Source organism: Marmota marmota, unplaced genomic scaffold, assembly GCF_001458135.2.
Source record: "Marmota marmota marmota unplaced genomic scaffold, marMar, whole genome shotgun sequence".
Classification (NCBI taxonomy): domain Eukaryota; kingdom Metazoa; phylum Chordata; class Mammalia; order Rodentia; family Sciuridae; genus Marmota; species Marmota marmota.
This window is the reverse complement of record NW_025999900.1, coordinates 42,710,461-42,722,679: the sequence shown is the minus strand read 5'-3', so window position 1 is coordinate 42,722,679 and position 12,219 is coordinate 42,710,461. Positions and strand designations below refer to the sequence as shown.

Sequence of the window (12,219 nt, the reverse complement as noted above, 5' to 3'; positions counted from 1 at the left end):
AGATTTGAGACTTGGGCTCCATCCAGCCTCTTCATGTCTGACCATCTCATGAATCAACTGCCTCTTTTCCAATTCTTGTTTAAATGATTGTCATGCTGTGTGGCAATCAAAAGGGCCTGGCTAGATAATGAATAAACGGTTTGCAAGTATTTTCTCCTGTTATCTCGTCTTTTCATTCTGATGATGGTGTCCTTTGATACATAAAAATGTTCAATTTTGTTATAGTCCAGTTTTTCTCCTTTTAATATCCAAGAAATCATGTTCAAATTCATCGTCATAGTTTTCACCATTTTTTTCTACACATTTTATGGTGTTAACTTTTGTGTTTAAGTCTTTGGTCCATATGACTTAGTTTTGAATGTGGTAAAAGAGCCTGATTTCATTCTTTTGCATGTGGAGATCCAGATTTCTCAGCATTGTTTGTTGAAAAGATTGTCTTCTCCCCCAGTTGAGTGGACCTGACAGCTTTGTCAAAAATAACTTGATTGGGGGCTGGGAATATAGCTCGGTTGCCTGAGCAACCAAGTGTTTGCCTCATTTGTACAAGGCACTGGGTTCGATCCCCAGCACATCAAAATAATAACAACAACAACTTGATTAGATGGACAAGGTGGCACACGCCTGAAATCCTAGTGACCTAGTGACATGGGAGCCTGAGGCAGGAGGTAAGCCTCAGCAACTGAGTAAGATCCTATCTAAAAATAGAAAACAAAAAGGGCTGGAGATATGGCTTAATGGATAAGCACCCTGAGTTCAATCCCCAGTTCAAAAAAATTTTTTTTTCTTTCTTTTTTTTTTTTTTGTGAAGTAGAGAATTTAGTTTCATCTCAAACACTGGTTTCTGGGTCCAATATGAACTTGAGGATGGATTTTCAGTTTCTACAAAAAAGGGTCATTGGGAATTTGGTAGGGATTGGATTGAATCCATAGATCACACCACATTGGGTAGTATTGACATCTTAACTGCCTTCTAAATTGATGAATGCAGAATGTCTTTCCATTTCTGTGTGTCATCTTTAATTTCTTTCATTGACGTTTTGTAGTTTTCAGCATACAAGTTTCCCACTTTCTTGGTTTATTCCTAAGCTGTTCCCCCCGCCCCACCCCACGCTATGGTGAATGGCATTGCTTTCTCAATTTCCTTACTGGCTTGTTCATTGTAGTGCACAGAAACGCTGTTGTATTAAAACAGATTTAAATGTTGCAAATTCAGTCTTTTGACTCCCTCCAGTTTGCGGAGGGGAACTGAGAGCTGGGCAGCGCAGTGTGGGGGAGAGAGTGGGACACTGGGAAGTAAAGAGATGTGACATTTCTACCATTTTGAATTTTGAATTTCTGCCAAACAATTCTTTTTCCTCGTTGGGTGGGCTTGGTTACTGCAGATCTCTGATTTTTAGAACTCCTATCATGAAGTTACATCAGCCAGTTCCTGGTTGTTTAGTTAATGTTTCTAGCGGGGGAGAGGGGAGAGCCCAGAGTTTCCCAGTCCACCATCTCCCTGTATCACTGAGTCTTAGTCCCCAAGTAGTGTGTCTTCAAGGCAATATTTATGGAGCCAGAGACAAGGATGGGAGGTCATGAGAGATGGACTGGATAGGATTAGGGAGGAAATAGGTGTCCTGAAATCCAAACTGAAGACTCAAACTGGACCCCACGGGATTAACAGGCATCGCCGGAGAGGCTAAGGCCAACCTCTCTTGATCCGAAGGTGAGTAGCTCAAGCTCCCCACTTCTACCTGGACATCACACACAGCATACAGCAAGCACATCAGCCGTAACCAGGCTGTGGCTCCAAGCAGGAGAGTCCCTTCCCCTGTGCTGATCTTCTTCCCACTGGTTTCAAACAAAAGTGTCTGATCACGAGTGTCCCCTGGGAGCTATTTGGAAATATAGGAACCTGGGCACCTGCCCTAGGGAGTCAGTCAAGGAAGCCCAGGTGGGGGCTGTACTTTCACCCAGCCCCAGGGGGAGGCGAATCACTGTCATGTACAGGACTATTTCCTGTCAGAGCTGCTAGCCCTGGGCTGGTTTCTACCTGCTCATTTTTTGGTGAGGGCCTTCTGAGGCAGGAAAAGGCAGAACAAGAATTCAGTGCCACGTTTCTCTCCAAAGACATCGCATATCAGCAATTTTATCTGACCCACATTTAAAGATATATAGAACATAATTTTTTAAAAATAGTAATGTTTGAATTAGTTGCCAGCATTTTATACAAATTTTCATAAGCCAGACACAAAGAGAGGTTTCACATGACTGCATTTTTTTGAGGCACCTAGAACAGGCAGAAAGAAAAGAGGCTCCCAGGGGCTGGAGGGGGCGAGGAGACACTGTTCAAGGAATACAGAGTTTTTTGTTGGGGCTGATAAAAAATTTTAGGTACAGACAGGGACGATGGTTGTACAACACTGTAAATATATTTAATGCCACTGAATCTCACATTTGTGAATAGTTAAGATGATATTATGTTTTTTTCTATTTCATCATGATTTACAGATTTCACCTAGAAATCTGGATTCTGGTTTCTCTCTAAAGGAAAAAAATAAAAAGAAAAAAAAGAAGTACCAACACCAGGTCTTTCATAATTGGTAGGAGCTGAGGCGACACTGCCTCTGAATGGGTCACAGGCTCTCACCTTTGCTGGGACCACACCACACTCACATGTCACCTTTACTTACTTACAAGACCTGGATGACTCCCATGAGCATTTGAGAGGCTGGTCCCCAACATACCCCATTTCCTTTGGTCACCACCCCCTTGTTCAGATCTCCCAGCCACTGCCTCTTTCTGTCGTCCCATGTATACCGGGAGTCCAGAAAGCAGTCGGTCAAGGGGGCAAGTACCTTAGTGCCGTTGATAGAGGACAGACAGGTGTGAGTGGTGGGAACATGAGTGAAGGGAAGAATTCTATCAGACAGGCCCACTGTGCTGATCCCCACGTGTTTTCTTTACCAAGAAGCAATTCCTTGCAGTCCTGCCTGGCTTAAGAGGACAGGCTATGTCACATTCCTCAGCAAACTACCTGTTACCTGCAAGAGAAATGCAGGCTCAAAATAATGCCAATAAGAGCAAAGGGGGCGGGGGGACTCTGGCAATATTATCCACAGATCAGATCCCAGAACTCAGGTAGATGAGGACAAGTCCTCCTAACCATAAAATCTGTATGAATGTATGAGAAAGAATCCAATTAGAACCAGTCGGCATGAGCCAAGTGACCTAGAGTTGTCACGGCAGTGGGGACTTGAAAGTCTGATGTCATCTTGCCATTAGTCAAAAGTCAGGAGGTGGACCTGGGCAGGACTCTCTGGAAACTTCTCTGGGATCTCCAATAAAACTGGAGTGCAGGAGAGACACACTGTCCCTCTCTTCTCTGACAGGACACACTCTCCCTTGAGAGTATCTCCTTTTCCTATCCTTGTACCTTTTCCTATCCTTTTAATAAACTCATGCCGGTGACTCTGAGCAACATGTCCGAAATCTTTCTGACTTGATTGCAAGAATGGTGGTGGGGATGGGGGGCTCTGCACCGCTTCAGTTTCCCAGAAGGCCCCAGCCCCATAACATCATCACAATGACAACCAACGGACAGGAACAAGAGTTAGCTTTCACTTCTCCAAACTTCACTAAGACCCTGAAAGACCTCTGACATTGGGAGATTCAAGAACGAGAAGCCTGGGACTAAACACACCCGAGTGGCTGTGATTTTTGGAACAAGACTAAGCTTGTTCCACCTGCCTCGTGGCTGTGGCTCCTGAGCCAAACTCAGAACTTCCCAGACTCTCGGTGCTGCCATGTGACTAGCCAGTCCAGCAACCACAACTTCCTCCAGGCTGAAGGCACCTGCCTGGCGCCCATCCTTATCTGCCAGAAGCTGATTTCCACTTCTGAAATACCAAGATTGTTTCGGACCTGCGTGACCAGCTGGTTACAGAGCCAGTCCACTCATCCCTTACCAGGAAAGGTGGCCAGTCTGTAAATTTCCAAAGACTTAGTAATGCAAAAAATGTAAAATAGCACATTAGTCATTTTATTACATTGATGACATGTGAAATGACATTTTGGATATATTGGGTTAAATAGATCACTCAAACTAATTTCCTTTGTTCTTTTTTGCTTTTTTTTTTTTTTTTTACATTGACATTTTTAAAGTAGCTTCCATGAATGGCTGGCATTCTATTTCTATTGACCAGTGCTATTTTAGACAGTCAGCTGTGGCTTCTATAGGATTGGTTTTGTAAACGTCACTATATTTTCTTTACCTCCCAAAGCAAACTGATTATCTCTGGGTGGCACTGTGCTGTGCTGCCCAAGGGTCTTTGGGGAGGTCTCTTCCCCTCTGTGCTACAGGCGCCTCCTCTGGGCAGAAGCTGACCTTGAAGATCTCCTGGAACTCCTACATGTCCTGCACCACCAGGCTCTGAAGACTCTAGCACAGGGCTTCCTTTCAACCCTGTTACCAACAATGTGTGCCTGTCACTCAAAACCCCACACAGATCATTTCCCCTTGAAACAATGCTACAAGTGTTGCTAAAATATGTCAAGCTGTTACCACCTGGGAACAACTGGTCAGAGCCTACCAAGAAAAAGGAAGCGCCTCAGTTGAGGTCTGGAGGCTCCCCTGCCCTCTTATGCCCCAGAGCATCAGGGGTTCACTAGCTGCTTCTTCCCAGAGACTGCAACCCCGCTGTCTTGACTATGAAGTGTTACTGTGCTAGGTCAAGATCAGCCCCTTAGCAGTGACTGTAAAAGAAAAGGCAAAGGGTTAGGCCCTCAGATTTGGGAGAAAACTGCTAGAAAGTGTCACCCTGACAATCCTTGAGACTCAAGGGGCAAAATTAGAAATTCAGAATCCTACATTTAAAATTTTTTTAATTAAAAAAATTTTTTTTTTAGGTCTGGGGATGCAACTCAGGATCCTGGGCATGCTAGGCAAGTGTTCCACCACTGAGCTATACCCCCAACACACCACCACTTAATGTCAATATTTTATCCACATGAAGACTCAGTATTGGCTTCCTGAGGCCTGGGGATACAACTCAGTGGTATAGCCCTTGCCTGGCATGTGTGAGGCCCTGGGTTAGATACTCAGCACTGCAAAAAACAAACAAAACACTGGCTTCTTCACATGAATTTTGGAGGTAGAGGTGAGTTCAAATCTCTCCTTTATTGCTTGATAGCTACAGGCCCTGGGATAATGTTACTCCACTCATTTGGATCCCCATTCCTACATATATAGCAATCAAAGAATTGTTGAAAAGATTAAATAAGGGACTTTTTAAAAACCTTGCATATTGTAAAAGTTTAATAGCTATTAGCTTTCTTTTCTCTTCTTCATCCTTTCCCATAGCAAATGGGCAAAGAAAATACTAAAAATCTCAGGGAAAAAAAAAAGAAATCTTCAATTATGACTTTGTTTTCACTTTTTAAAAAATTATTTTATATTTTGGTATTGGGGATTGAATCCAGGGGGATTCAGCTTTAGCACAAACCCCCAGTTCTTTTTTTTTTTTTTTTAAATTTTGAGACAGTGTCTCATTAAGTTGCTGAGGTTGGCCCTGAACTTGTGATCCTCCTGCCTCAGCCTCCCCAGGCTTTGAGATTATAGACGTGTGCCAAAGTACCCAGCCTGTTGTTATTTTAATCTGATTCTGGATGCCTGGTATAAATTTTGAATCTGGTAGAGAAATTCTGTGGAGACAGAGATTGTCTTTACAGCCCTTGCCCAGCATTTGGAAAAAGATAGATATTAGGTAAATGCTACTTAAATGAATGTTGGATTTAATAGAATCCACATGTGGAATATATAAGAAACATTAGGTCAGAATTACCAGGATGTGAAAGTTGTCGGAATCAAAATGGAGTCACTTGTGTCAACCCTAACACAATAAAGTAAATAAAGCCAGGAGGATAGGAAGGAAGGGTTATTGTGCAAGATTGCCTGATAGTAACTATGCCAAAAGACTCTGCAGGACTACAACCTTACACAGAAGCCACCACAAACTTATACAAAAAGTACTTCTACAAGGACATCTGCCCAGCAACCATCTTCAGCCTCAGACTGATACCACTCTTGTTATTGATGATTGTGGCCAAGGACTATTGTTATAAAATACCTGATGTAATCTTCATTTTTATCTTTAAAAACTCCTTCTTGTCACCCAATCTCATTGAATATGCCCATGGTTTATCATATGCCCAAACTATATTTCCATAGTTTGGTATGGACACAGCAATGCTCTACTGTTCCCCACAAAATACTTTCCCCAAATAAAACGTCTTTGGACAATCTCTCTCTTCTGACTTTTTATAAATTTAGATTGAACATGGTCAGGAGTTACGGTGATCTGCACGAACAGGGTCAAAACAAAGTTTGCAGGCCACAAAGAACTATTCTGCGGAATGACTTGTGAATCTGTTTAGACAACTCTTTTTTTCTAAATTGCAAAGCTCAAGGTACTCTGTCCAAATACTTCTCCCCCAATCGAAGGTGGTTTACTTAGAAAAAGGCTGAAACCGCTCACAGAGAGACAAACACACTCATCTGTCTGTGAGAAAGCATAAACAATTTGGGTTTTCACATTGCTCAACTGAGCACAGAGGATTCAGCCTAAAAGGACAAACTAAATAGATGTTTGCATGATGTAAATAAGACGCGCTGTCAGAGTGTTTTAAAATGTGAAATTCTTAACATTTCCTGACCCTGTTGTGGGTGGGGAGTGGACTAGGGAATGAGTAACTATTTCTATTAAATTTTAAAGGCACACCTCGTATTGAGTTCCTTCACAGGTGTGCAAGAAGGAATGTGAAAACCCAGGACTTTGTATTTTTGGTTGACAGAAGAAGTGTTAGAATCTCTGATACAGAAGGTGCCAGGTCAAATGAGAGAGCTTCTCCCAGCTAGCAATACCGTCATCTCCAAACAGTAGGCTTGGGATTGTGGTCACCTTGTGCTATTCCCATTCTGCTGCTGATAGGGTGACTTAACTCTCTCGAAGGTTGAAAGCTCCTATCTCTCTTCCCCTAACTTTATTCTCCAATAAAAGAAAATCCAGGACTGCTGAACCCACTATCAAGACTGCAAATGGGATGTTAAAATCCACAGTCACATGGCCGTAAAGGATAGGAGATCAGTAAATGTCATTCTCAATATCTACTTTTAAATTTCCCCAAATAAAAGAGCTATCTGTTTCCCTTCAGGGCTTAAATCAATTCATCTTCAAAACATTCAACCCCATAGGGGAAAAGTGGGGAAGGGATTTTTTTTTTGCTTGTTTATGGGCTAAAGGTGGCCTCTCTGTTTGCTTTCATTGATGGTTTATGCTATTACCGAGTGGCAGAACTCACACTGGTTTTGTAAATTGCATTCAACTCACCTTCCTGCTAAAGAGAAACAGAATGGAGATTTGCCTTTAGAGAAATTTTAGAAAACTTCTGTCCCAAATAAAAATTTTCTAAGTGAAAGGTTGCATTTTTCTAAACGAGACAACAGGTAGGTGCAAACAGGCCTATGAGAACTGAGGGTTACAAGTCACTTGCTAAACAACCAGCCAGGGCTGCCTGTGCTTGGGAAGAAGCAAGAGTTAGAGGCAGTGGTCCTGCTATAGAAGGACCCCACAAGTATTTGCTTCAAATATTTGGAGAAGACAGATTCATAGCATGCCCTGGATCAGAACTGCCCTGAGATGGAAAGATTGGGAATAATTCCCCTTCCCAAAGAAAGAAAGAAAGAAAGAGGATTAAGGGGCTGGGGTTGTGGCTCAGAGGTAGAGCGTTTGCCTAGCACAGGTGAGGCCCTGGGTTCGATCCCCAATACCACATAAAAATAAATAAAGACATTTTTCAAAAGTGGAATCATCTTAATAAAGAAAAACGATTAAGATATGAGTTATTTATACCAAGAGACTTCTTGGAAATACAGAGCAAGATTTCTAGTTCATGGTACTGGACTTGGGCGTAAACACCAGGGAAGGAGTTTGGCATGAAGCATTGTCTCTTGTCTGTTGTCCTGGCTTCAGCTGTGTGTAAAAGAAGGTAAGAAAAGTGCCAAGCACCCCCGCCCCATGGTCCTGCAGTTTTGCAGCATAGAGGATGCCGCACTCTAGGAACACTTGTTGGTCCAGCTAAAAACTCCTGCCAAATTCTATGACACCCAAATAGTCTGATGCCCAGGGCCTGTGCCAGAGAGAAAGAGCAGCATTCCTGAAATCACAGGTGGAAACTGGTGAACTGACACAGGTTAAGGAGTGACACCATCAAAGCAGAGTGTCACCCACAGTCACAATCACCCCATCACACTGCCAGGCATATCCAGCAACCAAACCACCCAGAGTCATAAAGGCCCCTTGGTCAGAAAATTACAGCCTCCTGCACGGTTGGGTCCAGTTAGATACAAACTAACACACTCGATCCCCTTGGAAAGATGCCCTCTCCTTTGAAGATCCATCCACTCACCTGATTGCCAAAGACAGCCACGGAGCAGGCTGTTGAAACCTCATTAGCCCCGAACCAGACTGAAGCGATGCGGGAGGGCATGCCCAGGATGAAGACTTGGGCAACGGAGCAGATGACCTGGCCCAGCACGGTGACCGGGAAGAGGTGCGGCTTCAGGCTGCCCAGCTTCACCCAGGCTCCCAGGCAGTTGAGAGCTGAGCCAGTGAGGGCGATGGTGCGCAGACCAAATTTCTCCAGCAGCCAGGCCACGGGCAGGAGCAGAGGGATGTAGGTCAGCATGTAGCACATGGACAGCCAGTCGATGGCAAAGGCACTAACCCCGTAGAAGTGCATGAATATGTTATTGATGGAGCTGTATTGGATCCACTGGAAGGCGTTGCACATGGAGTAGCAGCTGAACACGAGCACCACAGCCCAACGGCGCTTGCTCAACTTGATCACACTGAGTTCCTGACATGAGCTACTTGGGTGGTTCAAGCCACCAGGTTGCGCCGAGGTACTGGGGTGCACCGAACTGCTGGGGTGGGCCGAGACGCTGGGGTGGATGGAGACGCTGGGATGGATGGAGACGATGGGATGGACCGAGACGCTGGGTTCTGCCTGGAGAGCTTTCTCCAGCACAGGGGGGTCATTGAGCTCCTCCAGGTTGGGATTTTCATTCACCATGGCCACAGCCTCCCCGGGAGCCCTGACAGGTGCTGACTCCGGCACTCCGGTGGGATAATGGCTGATGGGAAACTTGCTCAGGAGCGCAACCGTGCACCACAAGAAACGGAGAGCCGAGCTGTGTAAAAGCAGTGGATAGTGCTCCCTGCACTCACCCCCAAACTCCTGCTCTCACTTTTTCTTGGATCTTGGTCCCCACCCGCGGCAGCTGCTGTCCCCAGGCTGGCCTCAGACGCGTCAGCCCGCTCCTGGCTGTTCCTGCCTTGGGCTCCTCTAGTTGTTCTTGGTCCTAGTAAAAGTTTGCTCCTTGGACCGCCACTTCGCCGGCTCTGTTCACTCCGGGGCCCGATCGGGGCCTCGCCCCCTTGGGCGCACGTGACCGCCCCGCCCCCGTTCCGCCCGGCTTCCCCCACCCCGCTAACTCCCTCCCACCCGGTGTCCCCTGCCTTCTCGAGCCAGCCCGCAGGGCAGCTCGGTTGTTTCGCCACAACTTGCGGGGTGCATTCCTCCCCCACGCCCCGGGCGCCATGGAAACCGCCCGGTTAACTCCCACCCCTCCGCACAGCCTCTGAAATTCATTCGTCCCCCTCCCAGTGAACCCCCGCAAGGAGATCCCCTGCGCTCTTCCGAGGTAAGAGTCTGGGGACGAGTCCGCACGCCCAGCCCGCGCGCAAGGAGACCGGCGTCCCCACCGTCCCCACGGTGCACTGGGGAATCCAAGACGGATACCCAGCTTTCTCCCTCTGGGCTGGCCTCCCGACCCCTGGCTGAGCCTTCAGTGTAAAGGGACATTTGTGGCTGCGCTCCTGGATTAAAGGAGAGATGCAGAAAACTCGCTTTTCTTGTTGCTTTCCCGAGAACACGGTCTTATCTGGGGGAACTCATATTTGAACTTAAGTAGGGCTATTATGTCCTGATGGGTCTCTGCGACCTCCAACGCGGGGACCTGGAGTGGTAGGGAGACGAGACGTCGGCGAAGTCGATCGACGAAGCTGCGGACGGTGGCGGTGGGGAACTGTGTCGCTCCGCGGTGGCTCTGGGCGTGGTGTTGGAAACGGTCTTTGCCCCCAAGTAGCCCTAGGCTGCCACCTGCCGGTCCCAGGCCATTCCAGAGAGTAAACCCTCACCTAGTCGTGGTCGGACGTGCATGCCTGCAGCCTTCGTCCATTTCAGCCAAGGCAAGTGACAGTGATAGAGGCCCAATTGTCCCTGGGCTCAGACTCTTGACTCAGCGACTCCTAGATGTGCAACTGCAGATAAAGTACGTCCCCTCTGCACCTCAGTTTCTTCATCTGTGCAATGGCGATGATGAAATAGTGCCTACCTAGAAGTGTTGCCTGAGGCTCGAGTGAGTCCATACAGGAATGTGTTGAGAAAATTCCTGGCAGATGAGTATTCTGTGAGTCTTGGCTATCCTAGCAAAAAGCTAGTATTTGTTACACTGTGCTAAACAGTAATGCATTATCTCATTTAAGCATCACAATGACAGGTCATTATTATTGCTTGCCTTTTTTTCCCCTCCTTTGGGTGCTGGGAATTGAACCCAGTATGTGCTGAACACAGACTGCACCACAAACCAAACCCCCAGCCCCCATTTTACAGATAAGAAAACTGAAGCTCTTAGAAGTGAGATAACTTCTTATTTAAGGTCCCATCTGCCCTGGAGAGCCATGATGCTCATTCAAGTCCATAATCATTCAATCTATAACCCAGGTCTTCAGGTTGGGTGTGTAGGCAGTGTTGAGCATCCCCAGGAACTTGTTAGAAGGGAAGACTTCCTGGGGACCCCAGACCTCCTGAATCAGAATCTGAAATTTAACAGATCCCCAGGTTATTTGTTTGTTCAAACATTAAAGTTTGAGAGCCCTTGGGTGCTGTGGCTTCATTTTTGTTTTGTTTTTTTTTTTTAAAAACTTCAGCCAAACATGAATAATTTAAAGCCCTGGGGCAGTGATTCCAACTTGGTTTGCACATTAAAATCACCTGGGAGAGGGCTCTGGACATAAGGGGTGCCCAGGCCACAGTCCAAATCAGAATCCCTGAGGGTGGACAGGTCATCCAGATCTGCAGCCAAGTTGGAGCCAGGCTTGGTGGGTTAGAACCACTGGTTCCCAGGAGAATGAGATTCACTCTTTTTAGTGAAGCCCTCTCCCTACTGAGAGGCTCCCCTTCACTTTTTGGTAGAAATTATAGAGCCTTTAACTATAATGGAATATTTGAAGAGGAAATATATACCCATCTAAGAATTTCTATGCTAATTTTACAGTCTGTATTCTCAGAATTCCTCTAGTATTCCCATCTTTTTGCAGGGAGAATAGAATCTGTGTTCTCTTGAGACTACTCTCTGCTCTTTTTTTTTTTCTTTTTCTTTTTTTTGGTACCGGTGATTTGAACCCAGGGACATTTAACTTCTGAGCCACCTCCCCAGCCCTTTTTAATATTTTATTTAGAGACAGTCACTGAGTTGCTTAGGGCCTCGCTAAGTTGCTGAGGCTGGCTTTGAACTCACTACCCTCCTGCCTCAGTCTCCCGAGCCACTGGGCGGTATAGATTCTTAACTCCACTTTTACAGATAGAGAAACTGAGGCTCAGAGAGGGGGGCTGTGTTCCTCAGAGTTCTACAGCTAATGAGTGTCAGAACAAACTAGAACAGTAAGGCAGGTTGTCCTTCCATGTAGTCTCTTCTGTGCACTCTTTCAGAGCAGTGCTTTAGTCTGGTGGCAAATCTCAAGGGTCTAACCTGGATTTCAAGAAATATTTTGGGTTGCTCTTGTGGTGAAGTGGATTGATTTGCTGTGAGCACTGGGTTGGGTCTACTCAGATTTGGAGCTCTGTTCTGCCATTATTAACTTTGGGATCTTGGGCAAGTTACTTAATCTCTTTATCCTTCAGTTCTGAATCTATCAAATGAGGATTTAAAATACCTGTCTCATAGAGTTGCTATGAGCATTAAACAAGATAATGTGTATAAGTTGTTTTCAATAATAATGATGATGATATTTCAGCAGCCACCAGAACTGTGCAGATGCCTGGCTGGTTCCCACCACAAGGTGGACAGTTACATAGATTTTAGGAAGAACTGGGCACGGTGGCACACATCTGTAA

At 45.7% G+C, this 12,219-nt stretch overlaps 2 protein-coding genes across 6 annotated transcripts in view; one reads left to right on the top strand and one right to left on the bottom strand.

Moving 5' to 3' along the window:
* Nucleotides 1-9,450, bottom strand: part of Flvcr2 (FLVCR heme transporter 2) — a 58,556-nt gene extending 49,106 nt beyond the window's left edge. The window contains exon 1 of the mRNA XM_015494173.2: nt 8,449-9,450. Within this exon, the coding sequence (XP_015349659.1) occupies nt 8,449-9,114 (666 nt within the window). The 5' untranslated portion in view covers nt 9,115-9,450. The remainder of the gene's footprint in view (nt 1-8,448) is intronic.
* A 21-nt stretch (nt 9,451-9,471) lies between these two features.
* The window catches only part of LOC107149406 (guanine nucleotide-binding protein G(I)/G(S)/G(O) subunit gamma-10-like), a 55,855-nt gene continuing 53,107 nt past the window's right edge, over nt 9,472-12,219 (top strand). For all 5 annotated transcript variants that reach the window (XR_007345906.1, XR_007345910.1, XR_007345905.1 and 2 more), the window contains exon 1: nt 9,472-9,745. The gene's annotated coding sequence lies outside the window, so the exon portion shown is untranslated. The remainder of the gene's footprint in view (nt 9,746-12,219) is intronic.